Source organism: Cibotium barometz, chromosome 19 (genome assembly GCF_041138505.1).
Source record: "Cibotium barometz isolate CiBa-2024 chromosome 19, ASM4113850v1, whole genome shotgun sequence".
Lineage (NCBI taxonomy): Eukaryota > Viridiplantae > Streptophyta > Polypodiopsida > Cyatheales > Cibotiaceae > Cibotium > Cibotium barometz.
Window position 1 is genome coordinate 8806554 of NC_141064.1, and position 26174 is coordinate 8832727.

Below are 26174 nucleotides of genomic sequence, written 5' to 3' on the forward strand. Positions count from 1 at the left end.
GAGGGGAAGGATCACCATAAGAAGTAGAAGAACCAGGGGCACTACTAGCAAACGAGGAGGAGGAGGAGGAGGAGAATAACTATCAAAAGACAGAAAGAAGAAGGGCAAAGATGGTTGCCATCAAGAGTAGTAGAACTAGCAAAATTATCGACAAAGAGTTGCAAGGCTAACCTAGTTGTTACCCCCCTTGTGATGATGATAATGGGCTGCCACCTCTCTCTTCACCCTTACCATAATCCTCCAAGAGTCCATGCTAAAGATTATCATTGAGAAGGGCTTGGAGCCCTACCTATCCAATATAACTCCCTCAGCATCACCCTTGCATCCAAGCAGACCTCCTTACCCAAGCCCTATCACAGACAAGGACATTTAGCCACTTTCAACAAGAGTATGAAAAATGTGTTGACAAATACCAACAACATGGCCCTCTCGAATTGAATACATACCTCTGGTTTCTAACACTAAAGCAAAATACTAATAGATATTTCAATTAGTTTTGAGAGATTGTTATTGCATAAATAGTAGCTCCTAATGGCTCCATCTGCATTTCTCCTGTTGATCTCCAATCAGATTTATTGCGTAAATAGCTCCTAATGGCTCCGCTCCATCTGCATTTGTCCTATTGATCTCAAACGAGCTTGGCTTGATAAGGGTTGACGGCATTGGACAAAGGTCTAAGACTAACAAATAAAAGTAGCATTGGACACAGGACTTGAATTCAAGACCTGGGTTGATTGATCTAAGGTCGAGACTTAAGGGTAACCTTCAGGTTGATTAATCTGAGGTCCAAGACCTCTGTTAGATTTTAGGGTAACCCTAGACAAAGATGGGACTTGAACTCCAGACCTAGGTTGACTAATCTAAGGTCAAGACATAGGCTAAAGGCCTATTCAACCTTAGGGTAACCTTCAGAAAAAACAATAACTGCACACATCCTGTGATAAAAGGGGTGAACAAGCTGAATTGGACAAAAAAATACTAAAATGATACTCTCGAGTAATCTGTGTGATCTCTTCAACGAAGAAAACAAAACTGCATTCAGTTGCATAAAAGACAAGCTAAATAGATACCATAGCATGCATCCAGTCAAAAGTTTGGCCACATGTATATATGTCCCTCAAAAGGTGAGAAAGTATTGTAAAAAATGAACAAATGCTGGAACCTTGGGAAAGCATGAGCCTCCCATCAAAACCTGCCTGGGTTGTAACGGTCTTTGAAACAACCAAGCTGGATAATTTCCAGCCCCATGGAGAAACACTACAAATACAAAGCCTAAGCTTTGGACTTTGATGGCAAGCCAGTCTCCACTTTCTTTATTTCAAATATTAGCATTCTCCACATTTTCATTACAAACATTTCCGCTTCGTCATCCAAAATGGTTGTTAGAAGCTCAAGCATGTTGGCAGCACTGGCATGCTTTCTGGTATTCGACACAATAAAATCGACTAATGTATCCTCTTCCTCCCCCAAGAACTCTGTAATCTTTTTCTGGATCCAAGGTCTCATCCTTTCATGAAGTTCGTGCTGAAAAGCAAAAAAGTAATCAGTTTGGTCAAAGGCACTGCAATTTATGAAAATATAATCAAACCGATTGCCTTACCTCTTCATATGCTTTCCAGTCTATTCTGTAGGCAAAAAGCTCCTCTTTTGTCTTTGGAATGGTATCAATCAGCTGCTTAGTATCAAGCTTTGCAGACAAATGATCCTTTTCGCGATTGCCATCTGAATGTCTATACTTTTCTTTATCTCTATCTCGAGATCTCTCCATCTCATCCCTGCCACCACGCTCTCGGTCCTTACTCCGACCTTCATCCCGGTTATTCTTATCCTTGGACTTCTCGTTCTGTCGCCTTACTCTGTCACGCTCCAACTCCAGCTGCTCCTTAGAAGAGCTATTTCCCAGATTCCGTAGGCTTTTGGCAAACTCGGCAGCAGCAGCCAGATTGGGGGCAACACTCCCCAGAGTAGTGCTGGCTTTCAATGAGGAGACTGCCTGCATCTCCTCTGCAGTATAATCAATCGGCACTAGTTGCCTTAAACCACGATCTTTAGGTGCTTCCTCTTCATCTTCCTGGTGGAACACTGAGGGCACAGCTGTTCTCTTTCCAGATCCCATCAGACCAAAACCCAGCTTTCTTGGGGCTGGGCTGCTGTTCTGTTTCTCATCTATCTCCATGCTCACCAGGGCATTTCCAGCCTCCACATCGATAACCATATCACAAGAATCATTTGTTGAAACATCATTATCGTCACCTTCACAGTACAAGCCTATTTCAGTATCTCAGCCAGAGAAGCCTGTGTTAGTATCTCAGCTACACACACCTGTGTTAGTGTCTCAGCTAACCAGTAAGAAGAAACGAACAGGCTCGGAAACAAGACTGGTTAACTTGCAAGACATACCATCATCCACTACCACCACATGATTCTGTTCGATACTTTCAGAGATTATCACTTCTGCATTCTTTGTTGCTTCAGGTTCCACACTGCCGCCTTCAGCGCTGTCCAGGGCCTTTGCTGCAGCTTCAACAGCTTCAATCTGGGCCATTTCAGCTAGCCTTTTCTTCACCTGTTCCTCGTAATCCTCTTTCAGCTTCCTTCGCTTCGCCTCCAGAACCTCTTCCTCCTCCTTTAGGCGATCCTTCTCATCATCCTCTCTCTCCCTCTGGATTCTCTTGCGATCACCAAACGGATCTCCTCTCCGCCTCCATTTCTTCCACCCCTCATCATCACTATCTTCCTCCTGTTCCTTGATTAATCTCCGCCTCTGCTTCTCCCTTTCTTTCTCCTTCTCTCTATCCACGTTCCTTATGCGCTCTTTCTCTTTCTCTCTCTCCTCCCACGCTTTCTCACAATCCTCATACAGGCGCTCAGCATCCCGCATTCTCAGCTCCCGTTCCCTCTCCCGGCGAGCTCGACTTCTCTCTCTATCCCTTTCGATTTTCTCAAGCTCCCATTCTTTCTCCCTTTTCCGTTCCCTTTCCCTCTCTCTCTCCCTGTCCCTATCCCTACTCTCCTTGTCCCTACCTTTATCTCTGTCTCTATCCCGTTCTCTCTCCCTGTCCCTATCCCTGTAATGATCCAACCGTCTTCCTCGATCAGATGAGCTCGTCTCTGGCCTGTCAACTTCTGAGTTCCCTTTGTTCTCACTAGTTTCCTCTTCATTAGTCCCTTCCTGTCCATCTGAAACACGAAAACCACAAAATTTTTCTTAGAAAAACACGTGGAATGCTACAAGATCTCATTGAATCTTTTGCCACATTGTCAAGTTAGCTCACCAGTTTTCCCTCCATCAGCAACCGAGTCCCCATCCCTAGACTTGGCAGGCGTGTCTGGCATGGAATTAGACTTGCCAGGTGCATCTGAGGCAGTAGGCAAAGGTGGGGGAGGGGGAAGAGGCATCAGTCTAGCCCTGGAAAAAGTTACCGAATTGTTAGCAAATAATGATGCATCAACTAAAGCCATGCATACAACATCACTATGCTGTACTGTACCTCTCTTCCAGCAAGACTGTGAGCTTTTTCTGTGCCTCATCATCAGCTTCCTTGTCTTCATCGTTGACAATTCCAAATCCCTGCTCTTCAGTGGATGGATCGTTGTTTACAGCCTCACCAACAGGTTTCTTCACGGGTTCGGGAGCTTCCACACCTGGTGCAGTCTCGACTTCAGTCTCTATGGCCTGACTAGCTTCTAGTTTCAGTTGCTGCCCTCTTTCCTTTTTCTTCTGGACATAACGCTCCAAATATTCCCGCGCAGCATGAGTGACAGTGAGCTGCAGCGTAGAGCAGACAACCATGTAGCACTCCAAAAAAAGGCCTAAAAACTAATCGCTCGAGGCTGCTTTTCATACCTTAAGTTCCCGTCCTTCTAAGCTGAATCCATTCAGTAGCCGCAAAGCTCGCAGCACTCCTTCAGGAGATTCAAATTCACAGAATCCAAAGCTGCCTGCTGTTGGCTCCTGGGCCCGCTTCCAGCTTTTAATGGGTCCACACAGCTGGAAGTAAAAACCAAAGGCTCATCAATAAGTCAGAGACTAAAAGCATATTTTGGACGTTTCAAAAAACTTTAGAGCTGTACCTCCAAAAGAGATCTTAAAAAGTCGTCATCTACTGTAGAGGCTATCTTTCCCACATAGACCAGGGTCTGCGGTTTCTCAAGTAGCAGGTGTGGTCGAACAAGAGTACCTGGGCGTAGCACTGTTCCTGGTGGTGGTCTGGCGAGTGGGCTTGGTGATCGAGGAGGAAAATTAGGTGACCTAACCATGGGTGCAAAAGGGGGTGCTGGAAACCGAGGAGCCATACCTGCAGGTGCAGAGCCAAGAACTGGGCAGTAATTTGAGTTAGAATTTAAGCAAAGAAACATAATCCCAATCTACACAATTTTGGCCAAAACTAACATCATGCCTTGATATTAACTGATGTGAAAAAAAAAAACAGTTGTAAAGTAGACCTTATGAAAACCCTCGTGTTCATAGCAGAGAGCAGCCCCTTGCGAGGAGAGCACCAAAAAAAACAGGTAATAATCCAGAGTATAAATTGAAGGCGTTTACTGACCTTAAGCACCAGATGTGTTGAATAATGCATGCGAAAGGAAAACTGAGTTAACAAGTCAAACAAAGCCTAGAATTTAGTAGATACAGCAGCAATCAACCTGGTGTGGCCCAATGCTATGCCAAACTGGCAGCAGAAAGTTAAGTACCATACCCTTTGATTCTTTGTCACAACATATAACACATAACGATACAAAAAATAGAATGGAGATCAAATGCACACGGAAAAAAAGTGATTCAAAATTGTTTACCCATACTAGAGTAGGGGCCATGAGCTAGGCTCTCCTCTGACCGCTTGGAAGAAACACATGTGAGATGCTGACCCTCAAATCTGAAATTCAGAAAAATGTTAAAATTAAGGTCAACGCGTAGGCTAAGATCATAAGGCTAGAATGCTGATTTACTCCGGAAAGATCAACTCTCTGAAACCTGGGGTCCCACTGGCAGGTCACTGTCATTAAAAGGCTGCTTTGACACATCAATAACACGAATCCCTAGCTGCCTCTATGACGGCAACAGAAAATGACCTTACAAATTTCAAAGTCCAGACAAAAAAAACAGTCTAAGGTGGCCCTTGAAAGAAGATTACACATTCAATGTGTTTGATCCAAAACAAACTACAGTCCAAGCCCGACCTGGAATATATTATAGACCAGCCCTCTTAAAGATATTAAATCCCAGATTCTTGTGTCCCATCAATTGACACAATGAAACAGTCCATGCCTCAGAGGCACATGCCCTGGAGCATCAAGTGCATTCCACGCATGGCATCACATTTTCAACAAAATGCCTGCAGCCTCGCAGGCATTATATTACCACACGTGTCCACTCAGAAAGCTTCGAACACAAACTCCATCATGCACTGCATGTTAATCATAGTTGTCACGGTACGAAAATACGATACGGTACGGTACGATACCGTACGGGAATATTCGGTACGATATGAAATTTTGGGATACGGTACGATAAAATACGGTTTTTATTTTTTACACTTACAAGCTATGGAGCTTCAAGCTTGAATGTGAGGGAAGGTTGGGAGGGGAGGAGTCTACAGTGCTTGAGAAACCAGTACATGCATATGTGTCTCTCCCGGTTGGATCTCCCGATTGTCTCCAAAAAAGAACCTGGATGGGTAATGCAATACCAAAGGTCTCCCAGTGTAGCGTTTATGACTAAGGGACCGTCCTTGCACAAATACGAGGAGTGCATCTAGGGTGATAAGTTTAGGGACTCCTCTCTAGATCAAAATGGCCATGTCCAAATGTTCTCCCTTGTGCATAACTTGAGAATCTAATTGTCTAGCCTACCTATACCAGGGATCCCCAAGTGATGTAGCAAGATTCTCTCATCCTACCAATCAAGTGTACACTACCAGTCTACCTCGCCAGATTTTTTAGGTCTCTCCACAACCCCATATGGAATACTGAGTGGACACGAAAGTTGCGAAGTATTGCGAGCATTTGGGATCTTCGTAAAGCAGGGTTTCTATTTTTTTTAAGCATTTGGAAATTTTTTTCAAGGGAAAAAATTTTTTTGGGGGAGGAAAAAAAAAAACCTAACTCGTACCATACGATATCGTACGAATTCATACGGTATCGTACCGTACGACTCGTACGTATGAATAGGTTCGTACGCGTACGAGAAACAACTATGATGTTAATGCAGTCACCATCCAAACACAATTTAGCACAAATCATGAATATCAGGTGAACAAGGTGATATCCATCATTATTTGTAAAGCAAAACACGCACCAAAAACCAAGCCTTATAGAATAAAAGGCCTGCATAACAGTCACCATCACACTCCAAGAACAGGGAGCTTCTTGTAAGACATCATCATCCCCTTGCTGCTGGCTTCCTTTGTGGCGTCCTATTTTAGCCTTTAGGGCTGACCATGTTAGCTAGAGGGGCTGGTCACCCCTCACATCTTGCTCCCACTTTTTCCCGTCTTTTATGGAGTCTTGGTTTTTTCCTAGTCAAGAGGATGCTGGTCGGCTGCCCCTGTTTGGGCATATATATATAGCCGGGCCATTCCCCCCTCACACTTGACTTGAGTATTTGCCTTGCATGCCTTAGTGCCTCTGTATTTTGGCTTGCTGCAGTCCCTCACATACGAGGTGATCTTCCCTCTCCTTCTTGGGACTTGTACCAGCATGTGCTTCTTGTTTGGTTGATATTGAGGGCAGGTATCAGAGCGCTGGTGACTTGAAGCATTAGATGCTCCCACCTCTTTCTTGCGTTTTTTTTTTTCTCGGATCTGCTGCTGGTCAGTTTGCCCTCTTCCAGGCACTTCACTGTTGCGGTTTTGTGGTCGATCTGTCAGAATATGCAGCGGAGATGGAAACAAGATCTGAAAATACTAGAGCAAGTGCACTGCAGAAAAACACAGAAATAGAGAGAGAGAGAGAGAGAGAGAGAGAGAGAGAGAGAGAGAGAGAGAGAGAGAGAGAGAGAGAAGCGTATAACTCTGCTATATACACAAGAGAAAATCCCGGGAACAAGATACAATGTGTGGGGGGCAAAGGGGCCATTATATATGGCCCCAGAAGACCAGTCGGCCTGCTGAAAAGCAGCCGACAGCAGGCAGAAAAGTCCACGACCTGCTCCAACCTCTCAGTCGGCCAGCAGCAGAGGAAAGTCGGGGAGCAGCAGGGTCAGTCGGCCAGTATCTGGACCAGCCAACAAGCACAGGACAACCTCCCACACCTGGAAAAATAGGGAAAAATATGGAGAGTGGGGAAAAATGAGAAAAAACCTAAATCAAGCGGGCCCCACAACGGAGGCCCTGGTGTGCATATACAGACAGGAGATGACTGCTATCACCCCCTCTCAGCTCCTGGATGTGGAACCAACCCTAGTAAGCTGGAGTGCCGCCGGAGCATAGCCTAAGGTAGAGACTTTGTGAAGAGGTCCGCCGCATTGTCCTCCATCAAACAATAAAGAAGCAAGATGTCACCATCCAAGATCTTCTCACGAACAAAGTGATATTGTATCTCTATGTGCTTGGTCCGGGCATGGAAGACCGGGTTCCGAGTAATAGCTATATAGCTCTGGTTATCGCACCGGATGACTGTGGGCTCCTTCTGTGGAAACCCAATCTCGCCAAGCAACCTCCGCAGCCACACAACCTCGCAAGCAGCACCACAAGCAGCCCGGTACTTTGCCTTTGTCAATGACAAGGCAATAGTTGGCTGCCTCTTACTGCTCCATGAAACCGCTCCTGAGCCGAGGGAAAAACTGTACCTTGATGTGGATCTCCTCGTGTCTGGATCTCCTCCCCAATCTGAGTCACTCCATCCTTGGAGTCTGACTCCATCCATAAATCCCCCTCTTGTGTAAAAGAGTCCAAGATCCTTCGTCCCCTGCACATACCGCAAGATCCGCAATCCTGCATCCCAATGAGACTTCAACGACGTCTACATGAATGAGCTCAACAGCCCCACAGAAAAGCTCAAGTGCAATCTGGTGTTCAGCAACCAGATCAATGAACCAACCAACTTTTGGTACAGAGAGGCATCAACTAGCTCACAAGAATCATTCACTATTAGCTTTGTGTTCGGGTCCATCGGCGACGTAATAGGCTTGCAGTTCTCCATCCCAAAGGCCTCAAGCAAAACATGAACATACCGCTGTTGAGAGACAAAAAACCCCCTCTGGGTTTGCCAGATCTCCAATCATCCCAAGAAGAAGTGGAGTAAGCCTAAGTCGGTCATCTCAAACTCCTTTGACAAGGCAGCCTTCGTCACTCTAATGTGCTCCACATGACCGCCGGTGAGAATGAGATCATCCACATAAAGGATGATTAACGTAACCATGCCGCATTCTCGAAAGAGATACAGGTTGGGATCTGCAACCGATCTCTGAAATCCAGTCCAGAGAAAGAAGGAATCAATCTTCTGATTCCAAGCCCTGGGAGCCTGTTTAAGACCATACAAGGCCTTCCTTAACTTGTAAACCATCCCTTCTGATCCTGGAACCACAAAGCCTAGAGGCTGCTCAACATACACCTCCTCCTGCAGGTCACCATTAAGGAACGCAGATTTGACATCCATCTAATACAAGGGCCACCACTGAGAAGAAGCAAGGGCAAGAACGGTCCGAATCATGGTCATCCTCGTTGTCGATGCAAAGGTATCCTCATAGTCGATGATTGGCTGCTGACCATAACCCTTAGCCACAAGTCTAGCTTTGTGTTTGTCCACCGACCCATCTGACGCATATTTGGTCTTCAAGACCCACTTGACACCAATGACTGACCGTTTCGATGGCCTCGGTACCAACTCCCAAGTGTTGTTCTTCTCAATGGCATCCAATTCCACCACCATGGCTTTCCTCGAAGTATCCTGTGCAAGGGCTTCCTTGACGAAAGTGGGCTCTTTGTCCCACATGATACGAGACATCAAAGCATAGTTTACTTGTAAAAGCTCCCCTGAATGACTTTTATCACGGACTCTATGCGATCGTCGAGGTCCGGCCTCTGTGGTCCATTCGGAAGGAAGCTCCGTGACACCTGACTCCCGAAGGGTGTCCACTAACCACCTGAGAACGCGGAGCCTCCTGCTACTACGGGGACTCAACTCCAACTGCGGGCTCAACCTCCTGAACTGACTGAGGTTGTCCAGCTGGAACAATAGACTGGGAATCATCATCAGAATCCTCTGGGTCTCCAAGAAGTGGCGGCTCATCGACAGTGGAAACCGGAACATGCTCATCAAAGACCACATCCCTACTGACAACAACCTCGTTCCTCTCTAGATCATATAACCTGTATCCCTTGGAAAGAGAGTTGTATCCCACAAAGATAAGCTTTTGGGACTTTGAGTCGAGCTTCCCCCTCTGCTTCTTCGGAATGTGAAGATACGCATCGCTCCCAAACACACAGAAATGGGAGACATCAGGTTTCCTACCAAAATATGCCTCAAAAGGAGTCATGTTCGGTACTGAAGTAGTCGAAGACCGGTTGAGGATATGGACAGCCGTAGCGACAGGCTCTCCCCAAAGTGGACGAGGAAGATCACGATGCTCCAGCATCGTCCTCGCCATCTCCACCATAGTCATGTTCTTTCGTTCTACTACTCCATTCTTTGACGGCGAACCTGTATTGGCCAGCTCCCTCTTGATGCCATGTTCCGCACAAAATCTCACGAAAGCATTAGAAGAAAATTCACCTCCTTTGTCGGCCCGAAGAGTCTTCACCTGCAAGCCAGACTCTTTCTCCACCATCACATGCCACTCCTTGAACCGAGCAAAAGCTTGGTCCTTCTGAGAAAGGAAATAAACCCATGTGAATCTGGAACAATCATCAACAAGCAGCATGAAGTACAAAGAACCTCCCAAGGATGCTGTCTACATAGGTCTACACAAGTCAGTGTGTACCAACTCCAATGGTTTCGAAGCCCGGCTGCTGGAAGCCTGCTTCAGAAACGATTCCCTATGCTGCTTACCACGTATGCAAGAACTGCAGCGTCCTTGCCTGCTACCAACATCTGGCAAGCCAACCACCATCTGGTCCCGGAAAGCTCGCCGCAACGCATCCACATTTAAGTGGCCAAACCGAAAGTGCCACAAGTTACCAACCTGAGAACCTGTCAAAGAGGAGAGTGCGGAGAGTTTGTATATACCATTCTCCACGCCGCCTTCCCAAACAACCTGGCCAGTCTCGCGGTCCCGTAGAGCAACAGAATGCTCCTCAAACACCACCCGGAAGCCAGTCTTGCATACCTCATGCATTGACAATAGATGAAAACCAAGTGCTGGGACGTAAAGAACACGAGAGGAATGCTTACCCCCCTTGCCATCGAGAATCATCTCCATCCGGCCCTCACTGTGTATCGGAATTGTGAAATTGTCGCCGATGAAAATGTGACCTGACTGCCGTTTCAGATCCAGAAAGAAGTCACAGGAAGGAGTCATGTACCTGGAAGCACCACTGTCGAGAATCCATTCCCGAGTATCCTTTGTGGTGAAGCCAACTGCCTCTTCGCTCGAAGAAGATGAAGCCTCCGTGTCCAACATCTCCAAGTGCACAAAGGCTGGAGTCTTTGCAGCTGAAGCTGAAGCTAGAGAATCAGCACTCTTCCCACTCCGCTTGGGACACTTCCTCCAATAGTGGCCTTTCTCGCCACAATTATTGCAGGTCCTCTCGGCCTTCAATTTCTCTCGGTCGGAGTCGGGCTTCTTCTCAGAAGACTTCTCGGATGAAGCCTTCCCTTTGCCCTTGTTGTTGTTATTCCGGCCTTTCGACCGTTGGCCAGTTAAGGCCTCAGAACCTCTGCCCTGTGGTGGATTCGTGAATCTTTCCTCCTGGTCCAAGACCATGGGCACAAGCTCCTCCCATGTGATGGTGTTGAGCCTGCCACTGGTAATCAACGAATAGTAAAAGGCTGAATACTGAGAGGGCAAATGTGACAGCAATGTTATGGCCGTATCCTCCGATGATATCTCTGTCCTAGCCTGGAGAACTTCTTGCTGAAGAGCTTGCAGCTTGTTGATGTGCTCCCGCATCGTCGACGACTTTGCAATATTCATCACCCGCATCTGAACTTCCAAGGAGATCCTCTTCATGGGTGATACCCTGTTGTAGAGAGAAGCCAAATGCTGCCATATACCTCTGGCCAGCGTCATATGCTTGATATGATTGATTACCTGTGGTGTGCAATTGAGGAAAATGAAAGAACGGACTCTGGCATTGACACGATCCCATAATTGTGCCTGTGCCTCACGTTCCTTCCGAATAGAGGGTAACTCCCCTTCCTCTAACTCCGGCCGTGGAACCCCAACAGCAATGAAATCAGCAAGGTCGTAAGACTCCAAAACAGATTCCATCATTACCTTCCATATGCCGTAGTTTGTGGGGGTGTAACTGAAAAGGGAGGGTGGGTGGAAAAAATGAAGAACTAAACCTGCAAGTGGCTGTCCAGCAAATCAGCCCGCCTTTCGCTTGCTTCTCCTCTTCCCGTACCGCCCAAAACAGTCCTCCAATCAGCAACGAAACAGCCCCCCTCTTGCTCACACAATTCCCAAGATCTTCCAAGAGCCTAGAGCTCTGATACCATGTCAGAATATGCAACAGAGATGGAAACAAGATCTGAAAATACTAGAACAAGAGAACTGCAGAAAAACACAGAAATAGAGAGAGAGAGAGAGAGAGAGAGAGAGAGAGAGAGAGAGAGAGAAGCCTATAACTCTGCTATATACACAAGAGAAAATCCCGGGAACAAGATACAATGTGTGGGGGGCAAAGGGGCCATTATATATGGCCCCAGAAGACCAGTCGGCTTGTTGAAAAGCAACCTCCAGCAGGCAGAAAAGTCCACGACCTACTCCAACCTCCAGTCGGCCAGCATCTCTCAGTCGGCCAGCAGCAAAGGAAAGTCAGGGAGCAGCAAGGTCAGTCGGCCAGTATCTGGACCAGCCAACAAGCACAAGACAGCCTCCCACACCTGGAAAAATAGGGAAAAAATAGGGAAAAATATGGAGAGTGAGGAAAAATGAGAAAACACATAAATCGAGCGGGCACACCAACACCAAAGGCCCTGGTGTAATTATTCAGACAGGAGATGACTGCTAACACAGTCTTCATCAGCATCTATCCCTGGGACTCCTGTAGTGCTATCGGCCTGCTCTTTGAACGGCAAACGCAATGTATTTGCTGCTTTTCTTCTCCTACAGGCTCGTTTGCTAATGTTATACATATACCTAGATGAATCCAGGAACATGCCCAAATTCACCTTATAAGAAAGTGCAATTTATAATCTCATGGTAGTCATCCACAAGAAAATAAACCATCAACTCCATCATGCACAGTATAGACTAGATACTACGACATCCCCACTAACGTCATCAATGCCCAATAGTGGGTGTAGAACTTGGTATTGATATATTCTCCCACACACACACACATAAGAGCATACATTTATACAAAGGTCTGTGTACTGAGTTTCTATCAGAGCTCCGGAGATACAGGGCAGACTCAGCCATAATGAAGCCTAGCACTAAGGATCATAACAAATAGAAAGAATTATTACAACAAAAAGGTAGTTGATAGGGCATATGCACCACCGTTTGCTGATGTTGGTTGGTTGATCTGAGGCTTGGTGGTACCTTCCAGGATCTGCGTTTTCAGATTCTGCCTTATCTACGGCCCCTTTCACTTCTGCGTTTTCAGATTTGCAGCCCTGTTTTGCTGTGTTTTCTGGACTGTTCCTGCTGGTAGCTCTACCTTCACCTGGGCTTCATCATTTGGACCCGAAGGTACCTTCTCTTCAGCATTCTTTCCTCATCTGAGGTGTGAAAGCTGGTCGCCTGTATTTTCAGGTTTGTAGCCTCTCTGTTGGCTGCGTTTTCTTCTCCAGTGGACACATATCACTTGCAAAGGGGCTTTTGTGTGGATTGTGGCTTTGGTGACAGTTTAGTTGAGTAGGACACTGAATTTTCTGATTTCAGTCAACGTTTTGCTGATTTTGGAGCATCTATACCTGCGTTTTGTTCCTAGCCTACACAGTTCCCCAGTTTCTTCATGTTCCTTGCCTTTTGTTGGCGGTGGAGTGCTGTTTTTTGCTGGACATCAGTGTTTTGGCTGCGTTTTGCTTCCCAAAAGAGTTTTCTACACTCAGAGGGGGCCCATCTCTAGCTACTTCAGTTGAGGATCAGTTTCGGGAGCTGTTTTGTATATGTGTAGACTTTCTTTTGCGACTGGAGTTTGCAGATTTTGGAGGAGAGTAGTTCTTTCTTGACAAGAGTAGTGATCTTTTCAAAGATCCTGAGCTAAGTTTATTTTGTCCGAGCCTATGTTCTTTGCAGTGTTTGCAGAGAAAGAAGAGTGTTTTGCCTGTGGGTTGTGATCCTTTCACAGAGATCATTTGTTTGTTGCTGATTCTTGGGATCTGATTCTATGGAAGAGTCTTATGCTCTCAATGATGCTTTTGAGGACTTTGTTACCACTACAACTTATATTCCTGCTTCCCTTCCTCATTGTGAGGAGTATACCTCTGCCTCTCTTTGCGATGCTTCAGAGGATGCCCCTCCCTCTGCTAGTTTTGCATTTGGTTTGATGCGGCATGCAAGGTTGTTTTGGAGGATGGACTTTTGGACCCAGTGGGATACTTTGGATCTGTGGTTGCTAGACGTGCCTAGGGCACAGTAGTATATTGGATTTGGATCAAAATCAGGTTGGGCTTGTACCAATCCAATAACGTCATTTTTCAGAGGGGGATGTGGAGTCCTTTCATTTGGCGATACCCACCTCAGTGGAGTGTGCTTGTGTACAGCATTGGGCAACTCACGGTACGGAGTTTGAGTAGATGGACCCCATCTTTTCTACAGAGTCTTTACATCTTGCGATGCCAACCTTTCCAGAGGATGCTTCTTTTCAACGTTTGGCAACTCTTGTTACAAAGTTTGAGCAGATGGACTCAGAGGATTCCAATGAAAAGTAGCATGCTTCTCCCAGGATTGATTATCTACAGGATTTGATCTTGGTTGGTTTTGAGGCTTTTCAAACCTTCTCCAGTCTGGAAACATGACATTCGACTTCACGGAGTGTTCTTACACTTGGGAGTGGAACCATTATTTGGAGCAGCACAAAGCAACCTACATGGTTGTTTTCTTCCAGAGGAGTGGTGTATCTAGCAGCTTGTTCTGTTGCTTTTATAGCAGAGTTGCTGAGGAGATCGCTTGTGGAGCTTTCCTAGTGCCTGTTGCTGTAGTCTTTCATCTTTGATCATGGACAACGTCTCTAGCTTCTTGGAGTTTACTCAACATCCAGTGCTCAGAGGGGGTGTTAGAACATCATCATCCCCTTGCTATTGGCTTCCTTTGTGGTGTCCTATTTTAGCCTTTAGGGCTGACCATGTTAGCTAGAGGGGCTAGTCACCCCTCACATCTTGCTCCCACTTTTTCCCTTATTTTATGGAGTATTGGTTTTTTCCTAGTCATGAGAATGCTGGTCAACGGCCCCTGTTTGAGCATATATATATAGCCGGGCCATTCTCCCCTCACACTTGACTTGAGATTTTGCCTTGCATGTCTTAGTGCCTCTGCATATTGGCTTGCTACAGTCCCTCACATACAAGGTGATCTTCCCCCTCTTGCTCGAGACTTGTACCCGCATGTGCTTCTTGTTTGGTTGATATTGAGAGCAAGTATCCACCTATGTTTCTCTGCATCTCTCTCTCTCACTCTCTCTCCTGTGTTTCCACTTTCCCATCTTCCGTTGTGCATTCCTTCACTTCTTACAACCCAGAATGATGACATAGATGCACACAAACGGATCCTCAAACAGATCTATCGAACTATGGGTTGTCAATTAGGCATGAAGCTTCAGTTTCAACCTAGGCAATGCAGTCATATGCTAGGGCGACTCTTTTCGATACTAGAAGGGTAGTTTGAACCGGGTTACAAATGCCTTAAATAGGATTGGAAAGGTGAATCTTTTGGGTTTCACCAAGGTTACTCCCAACTTATATGATTCCCTCAAAGGGCTATGTCAAACCAAAGGGAATTTCAATCCGTATTAGCACCAGATCCAATCATCCAACGAGAAGCTCCATAGTTTAGAACAGGACTCATGGGTCATACCACTTGTCAGAATGGCTAGTAGTCATTACTTTATTTGGAACAAGTTGTTGTTCCAAGATGATGAGATTTTGTGTACCAGATAGTGTTGAATTTAGGAGAAAGAACTTCTTTGAATGTCATGACGTTCCTATGGCAAATCATAGGGGGGTGCATCAAGCTTATAATTAGGAAAAATGAATGTTTTACTGGCCTATATGAAGGCAGAAGTACTAGTCAAATGTCATCAGTGTCAAGGTAACAAGCCAAAATGCCTTAGGACTAGAGGATGCTACATCCTCTGAAAAAACAAGAAAGGATTTCCATGGATTTAATCCCGGGTTCCCATAGACCACCAGAGGGCATGATGATGCTATTTGGGTGGTGGTAGATAGGCTAACAAAGATGGCGAGACTATTACCCATGAGGATGACTATGGAAGCAACTAAATTGGCACATCAGTTGTTGAGCATCTTTTCAGATTGTACAATCTGCCTTGTGACATATTGAGTGACAAGAACTCTAAGTTTTCTAAACACTTCATGCAGCTAGTTTTCCAAGAACTAGAGACTCTAGGAGAAATTGGGACTGAGGATAATATTGCTATCCCTCAAGAACTCGTTGAGATTGAGGACTTATATTGAGTGTAGTCTACTCACATGGAAACTTACACATTAGGAGCTAATTCTAGCTTATAAGCCACCTCATTAATCTTTTTTTAGAATCCGGTAAGGTCCGCAATACCTAGAGGATAACTTCCCAACCTTCCCCGCCTGTAACATCTCAAAACTCTTGGGTACTTCCAAGCATGGTTGCCAAAACCTAGAGAGAGAAAGAAAAAGGTCTCTCCGCTGTATATTTCCTACAACCCCACCTGCTCGCGAAGAGAGAGAGAAACCCCTTGGCTGTTAGCCCCTTGGTGCCTCCTTCAGCTCGCCTCCTTCCAAGTGTAACTCGCGGCGGTGAGTGCCTGGGAGACTAGGGCCTTTGACACACTTGTTGATACCATCAATGCATATTAAAACATTTAAACATGGCCACAGCCTTAACACATATCCATCATCACTTTGCATAAAACATAAAGCTGGACAAAACATCCACAAATGCTGAAAATGGAGCTTGCACGTGTGACACGGCATAGAGGCCAGAATGGACCGACCCCCCCCCTTGGAGTATTTTATTACCCAAGGAGAATAATATCATGTACGCCTTACTCTCCCCACGGGAGATGCCGGATTATCCATATACAAATGCCATAACACAGCCCAACATGAGGCAACCAAGCCGGAATATAGGCTGTAGAAATGCCGAGCCAACAACATAATCCATATACCTCCGTGTGGGTACTGATTCTTCCCCAAAAACCATGGGTCTTCATGCAATAGAGCTGGTACAGCAAGTACAACTCTCCATTCAGCCGGTACAGTAGGTACAATGGCTAGTGCAACCGGTACAGTGGCTGGTACAATAAGTACGATGGCTAGTACAACCGGTACATTGGTTGGTACAACAAGTACAACAAGTACAAATGCTGGTACAGCATGTCCAATGAGTACAGCATGTACATTGGCTGGTGCAACAAGTACAAAAGCTAGTACAACCGGTACAATGGGTGGTACAGCAAGTACAAGAAGTACAAGGACTGGTACAGCCAATACAATGGCTGGTACAGCAGGTACAAAGGCTGATACAACAAGTACAATGGATAGAAATCATAATAAATGATTAAATACCCTTGCCTTCAGTATTTCTTCACGATGGAAGCCTCCAAAACAGTCCCCAAAAGCCGGTATTCTTCATGGGCAGCCTTCAAGAGAGAGAGAGAGAGTAGCCATCATTAGGGTAGCCTGTAACGGTGGTAGAGGCTAGTGTGCAGCAAGAGAGCCTCCATTAATGAAGAGAGAGGGCTCCAATTTATAGATTTGGGCCTCCCATGAGCTAAAATGGCAAGAGAAGGCTACAATGACAAGTGGAGAGCCACACAATAGCTGAAGTGACAAGTGTGAGACCACTTGTCTCACTTTGATTTACTTTCTAACAAGTGTCAGGCCACTTGTCTCACTTTGGTCCACTTTCTTGCCACATGTCCCAATCTAAGAGATGATTCCTTCCATAAACTTTATCTCTAAAAATATCCCAACTGGTAGACATTCTGTCATAGGCACTTTGCCAACTCTTGGTATCTGCTCAATTCCAGATGTAATGACGCGAACAGAATTTCCATCAGAGTCGGGCCAAAAATAGCAACTCTCCTAAATTTTAGGAGTGTGGTCCTTTGTATTCTAGGATAATCCCCCATTCCCAAAGCTTCTACTTTCCAAATATTTAGACATCCTGAAGTCCACCAGACTCCTTTCATACTGGGAAATGTCAAGGCTGGTGACATCCTCCCCAGCTTCTTAAAAGTCGTCCGCAACTTTAAGCTTCAAGCCATATATTCAAGATATAATCATGTCCCATCAAGTGGGGGAGACGAGACGGTCTCAAAAATCAAATATAACTGAAGAATCCATATCCCAAAGAAATGGATGAGACTAAATAAGTCTCCATAATACTAATATCAAAATCATGTCCCAAAATAAATGGGCGAGAATTCCATGGAAGATATGCTAGACACAAGCACAAGAGCCAATTGTGTCTCAATCACCAATATCAATGAGATAATCATATGCCAATGAAAATCACCAACCACGTGCTAAGACACTTAAATAAGTGCCATGCACAAGAAACTAGTGCCTCGCACAGAAACATGTGCTATGCAAACAAAATGGTGCCATTCAAGAGCACAAACCATGATGACACAAAAGCTGGTTCTCCATAGTTCTGGCAATCCTTTCTCCCAATCCCAACAGTTCCCATGTTCTCCCATACAATCCCAACTCTGATCAACAAGCATGGTGTGGAAACAATGAAACACTCACTCCACAATCGCAACACGAATCCATGTGTATGGTGGAGTGTTCATTGAATTGCCCTCTCACAATCCCAACATGAATCCACATGCATGGTGAGATGAACAATGAACCTCTTGGCCTCTGTATGGGAAGATAGTGATTCTAATATGGCATAAAGATAAATAAATCCATGTCCCAAATAAATGGCAAGACAAAACAGTCCCATAAGTCCAGATATCATAATCCAAGCTCAAAGCACACAAACATGCGCCAATCTACATGACCCTTGGCGTAGACATAAGTCCCTTGCCAACTAGGTATCATGTCCACTTTACCACTTGCACTCCGTGCTGGTACTCTGACCACACACCTTGGATGAGAGGTGGGCTCAAGTAACAAGATAAAACAATCACTCGCAGGCATAGATAACCTGGTGTTCCATAAGCATTTCTGCTACACATAGTTTATAGGCATTTCGGCCACCAACTCACACTACCCTCTCAAGTGCCCATGTTCCCTTCCATCTGCTCTCTATTGTTCCACCCACACATGGTAGAAACAATCTTCACTCAAGAGAGCACGTAGGACAAGTGAACACTACACACGGCATGTTATGCTCGACACTACACTTTGAAGTGCCCATGTTCCCTTCCATCTACTCTCTATTGTTCCACCCACACATGGTAGAACAAGAGAACACTACACAGGGTATGTGAACCATGAGTTTCATAAGTCCAATGCATCCCAAATAAAGGGAGCTATAAAGAATAATCCATCCTAGTAAAAAGGAGTACCCATGTATTCCCAAGGGTACCAGGATGTAATGGCACCAGAATACAATAATACCTCGAAAAGTGTATAAATACATGCACAAATAGAGTTCGATCCATATATCTATGAGCCAAACCAACTCTAGGATTGCTCGCAAGACTTATGCCCTTCATAGAGTCTCGAAGTGTTAGCTCAGGTTGCTGCACACTTTGAACTAAACCAAACCATGCCATTCCAAAGGAGACCAACCCCACAAATAGCATCATCTCATGTGACTAGTACACAATATCATAGAAGTCCCATAAGCAGATGTACTGTCAGCCTCAGTACCTCGGGTGAATACAAAGATGTCACCAAGCGACTCCTAGATGAAAAACTAAGCCCGTCTATAACAAGGGAGCGGAGGTGCTACCCCCCTCTTGAGCATCAGGCAATGCTCCAGACCCCATGCTCTGCTGAACCTGAATGAGCCGTCGCAAGAGTCGACTCCAACTCAAAGGCATCAAGATAAAGCTGCAATACCTAAGGTGAATCTACTAAGTCACCCTCCTCCATCCACTTCGCATCCATCAGTGAATAGTTCTTTAAACTTCACAAGATAGCGACGGGAACCTTTACCTTGTACCTTTCTTTCCTTATGTGCCAGTATCTGCTCAGGAATAAGAACCTCATCAAGTTCCTCAACGTCCAACTGAGCCTCACCTGATACATCCACAGGCACCCAAAACCTGCTTGCACTCCACCCAAGTGGTAAGCACAAGTTCCTAATGAAGCATAGTAGATCACCACTGCTAAACATAGAAAGAAGCTGCCTTCCGAACCCATGAAGCCTCCGTGAAGATACCACTGGTGACAAAGTGTTGAAAGCCATCGCCTTCAACCCATCTCTCGCACCATAACACTTCAACTGCTTTCTTCTTCCTGGCTGACTTCTTCTTGTCCTTGGTGTCTTTTCTCTTGAGCATCATCCTCAGCTTTTGCTCTTCACCTCATATAGGCAAAGACTCATAATCCTACACTGCCTCCTGTACTTCCTTTTCACTTTCCACATGTTGAAGCTTTTGATGTGACAACCACGGGCTCGCCTCCTTGAGAAAGTCGACGATATCCCGGCGATGGAACCATGAAACCGGCCTTTAGAAATCTGACAGGCAGTGGAACAAACACTCGCACACAAAACACTTCATCACCCATGGGAACTTGGAAAAGGAAAACAAACAGGGGAGCTAGAGAGCTCCTGCAAATAGTACAAGGATACCGATTGGCCCCAAAACGCAGTGGCGCCCCTTGCGGTATTTCTTTACTTGAATACAACTCGTAGAATCCTCTACCAATAGGATCCTTTAAAGCTTTCACCCAGGACTTCCAAATAAGAACTCTCGTTATTACAACAAAGCATTCCGTAGAGAAGGCTCACCTATACAACACCTCCCTGCTTGAAAAGGTCTTCTCCATTGCTACCATGGATCTCTCAAACCCTTTCCCAAACAGCAGTAGGATTGTACCAAACCACATGTCCTTCCCTATAGTCATAGCTTGCATGTAACCTCGAGAAAACTAGAACCTGTTCACATGAATCCAGAGACATGCTTTCCATATGAAACCAAAGACCTGTATATGATAAACCATAGACCTGTATCCATAAACCATAGGCCTGTTTCCTCGATACCAAAGTCATGTTTCCTCTCGAAAACCAATGCCTTGTTTCCATGACAGATATACCATCCAAGCATGGTTTCCAAAACCTAGAGAGAGAAAGAAAACGGTCTCTCGGCTGTATATTTCCTGCAACCCCACCTGCTCACAAAGAGAGAGAGAGAAACCCCTTGGCTGTTAGCCCCTCGGTGCCTCCTTCAGCTCGCCTCCTTCCAAGAGAGAGATAGAGTCGTGCTGTTCAGCCCAACAGTCACCTAGATATCTCTCTGCTGGCTGCTTCCACACATGCAGCCCGCCTGCATCCACCTGGATCCCGTTGCTGGCTGCAGCCCATATGCGCAGCCACCTGGTCTTCCACACGTGCAGCCTCCACCTGAAGCCCGCCTGGCTGCCCGACTGGCAGCAGCCCCTACACACAGCCACCTGGTCGCCTTTGCTGGCTATATCCCATACGCAGCCCGCTGCTGGCTGCAGCCCGCCTGGCTGTAGCCCATGCGCAGCCTGCCTATAGCCTATGTGCGCAGCAGCCCTACCTGTAGCCTATGCACAGCAGTGCCCGGCACTTCCTGTAACCCATGCACAGCAGCGCCCAGCAGTCCCTGTAGCCCACACGGCGACCACACGTCAGCTCCACACAGCGACCTGCTCAAGGGGATACGCCATGCCCCATGCGCCACCCTTCGCCCTCTTTAAAAAGAGGTGATTCGCTTTTCCCAAAAACGCCAAAAGCAACATTAAAAACGCATGCCTCAAATAATAATAATATTTTAAGCCTTCAAAGGTTTAAAAACCTTATAAACTTAAAAATCCCTTTTGTCCCCTTTCACACTTGGGCTGGCCACACATGAGTTTCCTTTTCATATCCAACTAATGCCTGATCACACTATCCATCCCGTGCCCGTGTCCGTGCCCACCTGCTTGTTGTCCAGAGGGAAAAACACAGGGTCGTAACAGTAACCAGTAGCCGAATGCTTAGCACTATCGTAGGCAAACTCGACCATTGGGATGTACCTCTCTCAATCAAATGGTAGCATAGAGCCGAATGCACAAAGCATTCACCCTCTCTGTTGCCCACGAGACTAAGGAGGATCAGAGGAACTCATCCTTTGTTCCACATGAGCTTGAGCTCATGATTGACTCTAGGGAGAGGCAGTTGAGGAATAAGTTAATCCAACATAATTAAGTGGAAAGATAGGGCAGAGGAGCATCTTGGGAGACAGTGGCTAGGTGTAACATCGATTGCTTGACTTTATTTAGGAGTAAATATCCAAGGAGGGGAAGTATGTTAAGTACCTAATATTAATCCTCTAGATTAGGGCCAGGTTAGGGGGCCCTGAGATTAGGGATGGCAGGCGGATTTGAGCTATTTATGACTGGATGGTTATTTATGGCAGCAGTTATCACAAGTGAGGCATGGGTTATTATCATGGAAGACTAACAATTGGTCTATCCTTGGACAAGAGTAGTGATACTCCTACCATGGACATAGCAGATCAAAGAGAGTCTTGCCAAGGGTTGTACGGGCAGGCTCTGGTGGTATACGCTGATTTGGCATGGATCTCTCGGAGTGAGCTTTAGCAACTAGCTCAGGGAAATGTTTGCAGGTGCGGACCACCGTCGGGTGGTGAGCTTGCCTGCACTCCTCTATGTTGTTTGCACTAATCTTGTGTTTAACCTATGATTCAGATCATTTCCTGGGAGGATCTTACACAAGCATACAACAATAATGTTGTTGCAATGAAGCTTAACTATAGAAGGGCAGTCCCATCCTCAAGCCTGCATCCCTGAACTCAACTCTGACACTTTAGAGACAAAGGTTGATCCTAGGTCTACGAATGGGTGATAATGCAGCTTCCCTGCTAATGAGATGGTCTGGCCTTGTCAGGAACTCCAATTAAAACTAGCATCTACTTTCAGGTGATGCGGGCTTTCGTACTTATACTCCAGCCCTATGTTAGCCTTGCCCAACCATGTCCTGCTAGCTTGCCTATGCTGCACTAAACACAACTCCTATTGTCAAGCAATCTAACCCCTTCTAAAGCCCCCTTAGTCCAGAGATAAGTTTGTATCTAGGACCTACGTTACTGCAGCCACACTTAAAATTGATCTAGATAAGAAGTGTAACCATTGGTCGAGACACTAAACTAAAACTTGAAGCTCTAGATATAACAACCTTGGGGTTTTTGATAAGGATAGACCCAAAGGCATCCTTATCAAAATGGAGTAACATACATAGCACAATAGCTCTGAGTGACAGCCTGATCCATTGGCCACACCCCAGAATGAACTACCAATAGGACAGAAGCAGTGAAATGTGCCCTTATCAGTATCTCAACCTCAATTAATGCTGCAATTTCTAGGGTCATTAACTATTCTCATGGTATAAAAGAAAAAGAAAGCAGCTGAAGGTCTTGGACATATCACTACCCAGCCTAGAAATCAGAAAAGGAAACCGTGTCCTATGGATTATGGTTGCAAGGAAATCTTGATCAATGGTAGGGTGCTGCTCAATAGCTGAAAGAAATTTAAACAATACCACAAAAGATGTTGGATGTTCTTTACCTGAGTCAGTAACTTTCCATCCTCACCAAAACAACAGGAAAACACTGCTATAGGAGACAACAGCCTGTCACCCCTATTGCACACCCCACACTAAACTACTATGTTCCCTCAGGTCATACACATGTGCTGACATTTGTAAACTCATTAAAACACACAAAAATTGTGTAGTAAAGCCCCCAGAAACCCACCTCCAGGAGGCACCAACGGCACTGCAGCTACATGGTTGCTGGGGTAGACAGGGCGAGGTGGAACAAATGACATAGTAGACGGTGCCGGAATCAGCCCCGGCCTTGCTGATACTGCTCCAACAGAGGACGAGAGAGTGGTTACTGGCATCTGACCAGGAAGTACTTGGACTGGTGGCATTGCCGTTGAGGGAACCACTGTTGTGGGTGGGACGATAGCCGGGAGCAATGCACCTGCTGTACCTTGACCTTGGGGCTGTGTGGAAACTGACATCACTTGCGGAGAAACTGTCATGCCCGGGGTTGGTATTGATGGCCTCGTTTGTGTGCCTAGAGGGGCAGGAACTGGATGAGGTGGAAACCCACCAGAGGTAGACTGGTGTGACATGGGTGGATGAGCTTCTCCAGTCGCCACCGATGTCCCTGTTCCTGATGACACTGATATGGATGCCATCCCAGGTGTAGTAGTAGAAGGCATGGCTGCTGATGCTACTGGCCCTGAGCCTGCTGTGGCCGATGGACCCTGAATGGATGGAGGCTGATGTAACAAAGATGTAGATGCTTGTCCTGGCGGAGTACCCGAAACCTGTAGAGGAAGTGAAAGACCTGCTCCATGCATAGACTGGGCCTGTGCAGGTTGAGTTGCCACTTGCGCTCCTGATACAGAACCTTGTGGAGCTTGGGAATGAGATTGAGGGGTTGTTGAAGATAGCATTCCTGTAATGGCCATTTGAGCAGGAGGAGGTCTCATGTGAATACCTGGACTTTGGCTGGAAAAGCCCAGCGGCAAATTGGGTATCCCGAACGAGGGTGGTCCTGAAGCCACTCCAGATAATGGTGAAGGATTTCCTGGCGGCCCTTGGAAGGAAAATGGCATGGAGAAAGGGGAGGTAGAGGGAGCCCCTGATGATGAAAGGGCGTTTGTAGGAGGGCCTGGATATGGAAATCGAGGGGAAGCACCAGATGAAGGGAACGAAGGGGGGGGAGTTGATTGGGAAGGAGGACCAGATGAGGGCGGCAGGTTTGCTTGAGGACCTGGAAATGAAAAGCCAGATGATGGACCGAAGGAAGGCTGGGGCAGTGGCATGAGGTTTGCAGAGGAGCCCTGGAAAGTGAAGCTTGCAGATGACAGGGAGAATGACGGGGGTACCGGTGGCACTGGAGTGGAGGTAGCACTAGATGACGGTGGCAGGTCTTCTCCTCCTCCCCCTCCTGACGGGGGCGGTGTTGGCACCGCCACACTTCCAAACGACATATTCATAGCTCCGAGAGAGAAAAAACACAGTGCAAGCTTTACGAATGAAAAGCCATTGGACCTCCGCTAACTGTCATAGAAACCCTAGGAGCAAAGCACAGAGCGAGAATATCTCTGTTGTACTGGGAGAAAAACACGGTCTGCAGAGCAAAAACCTTAATTGCAGGGCTCAGATGGCCTTTACAAGGAGCTCCCGCTTCTGCTCCTCGGAAACCCTAGCCGCAGGCACCAAAAAACCCAGATCGCGATGGCAACACAGAAAACCTTGATCAAAGGGCCGGAATGGATCGATTGCCTTCACGAAACTCTAAAAACCGTGGCACTTCTGAGACCTTAATTAGAACAGATCCGCCGTTCTTCCTTCAATACAAGCGCTTCCAAGTTGCCCGACTGATCTTGGCGACATAGGAATAATGTAGGGCTAAGATCGTGATGATTAAACTTGTCTTTTTTGGTTAAGATTATTAAGGTTGTAAAAGCAGTCATTTCTAAGGGTCCCTAAAATGTTAATTATTTTTTTGACCAATAATATATATATATATATATATAAAGAAAAAGACAGCTTTACATAAACTTTCCAAACCCCCTCAGCCCTCCAAACCCACAGTCACCCCTCATCTGCATAAGAGTCACCATTCAAGAGATTAAACATCAAATCCCATCTATCATCCTTTGAAACAAAAGAGGATTCCCCCCAAGATAAGTGGTATCCCAACAAGATGCATGCCTCGATCAAAGCTTCAGATGTGCAATCCCTAGGGGTCTGTTTTTCCAAAATCTCTCCTTTCATCTCCCTTTTTTGAAACCATATTTTAACAGTTGGTCTGGACCCCACTGGATTCTCAATCAATGCCACAAAAATGTAACTAGCTTGTTTGACCTTCTTATACCACCTCTGTGTTCTAGGGCCATACCAAGTTGTCTTGATCTCCACCCTCTACCTTCTGATACCCTAAAATGTTAATTAACTTGATTGCTATTGAATTAGCTTTGCAAAAGCATCATGTTTGGTGATTAAACTTGGTTCTAAGGATTAAGATATCCTATAATGTTGGTAATGGGTGTGTATCAGCAGTGTGGGTGAAGGGGGAGGTCCTAAGTTCAATTAAATCCCCACAGGCACATCATCCAAGCTGATTGCAGCCATAATTGTATCACCTCCGGGCGAGAGACCAAGCCACCCTCAGATGTGCACTCAAGTTGCTACTACATAAGGATCTACTCAAGGGGGGGGGGTTATAATGTTAATTTATTCTAGTGGTGCTAGTCCATAAGTGTGCATATTCACAACAATATGTAAGTGTGCATTAAACACTTATACAAACTCACAACAATCTATAACTGTACATTTAAACACTTATAGATTCACAACAATCTGTAAGTGTGCATTAAACACTTACAGATTCACAACAATCCGTGAGTGTGCATATTCACAACAATCTGTAAGTGTACATATTCACAACCACCAGTAAGTGTGCATTAGACATTGGCATTTAATTCATTTATGTTTAACCTTAGGTGCTCATGATCATTCAACATGCTACTAATTTTGCTCACCATGCTCCAGATGTGTGGCCTGCTGCTCCACCACCACTACGTCCTGCAACTTCTCCTCCTCCTTGTGTACCTTCTTTCATTATGTACCTCCTCCTCCTATACAAACCCAAGGGAGAGAGAGGGGGAGCCGATCCCCTCCTATTCTTGTCTGAGAGAGACAAAAGACAACTCCCTTCCCTCCTTTTAGGTTTTTT

At 45.9% G+C, this 26174-nt stretch overlaps 1 protein-coding gene across 3 annotated transcripts; it reads right to left on the minus strand.

Annotated features, from left to right (window-relative positions):
* Nucleotides 1-1081: 1081 nt before the first annotated feature.
* LOC147628193 (RNA-binding motif protein 25-like) lies at nucleotides 1082-24867 on the minus strand. Of its 3 annotated transcripts, none has more exons than XM_086813239.1 (8): nucleotides 23172-24867; nucleotides 4075-4319; nucleotides 3848-3991; nucleotides 3492-3769; nucleotides 3276-3409; nucleotides 2401-3180; nucleotides 1601-2253; nucleotides 1082-1524 (listed from the first exon to the last, which is right to left on the minus strand). In XM_086813239.1, exons 1-8 carry the CDS (start codon nucleotides 24427-24429, stop codon nucleotides 1273-1275), a joined length of 3744 nt encoding a protein of 1247 aa, XP_086669365.1. In that variant the 5' UTR covers nucleotides 24430-24867; the 3' UTR covers nucleotides 1082-1272. The 3 variants fall into 3 exon arrangements, with proteins under 3 accessions (XP_086669365.1, XP_086669366.1, XP_086669367.1); XM_086813240.1 differs by having other exon boundaries at nucleotides 3492-3721; nucleotides 23172-24855; XM_086813241.1 differs by lacking the exon at nucleotides 23172-24867 and adding an exon at nucleotides 4447-4592.
* Between the last annotated feature and the right edge of the window lie 1307 nt (nucleotides 24868-26174).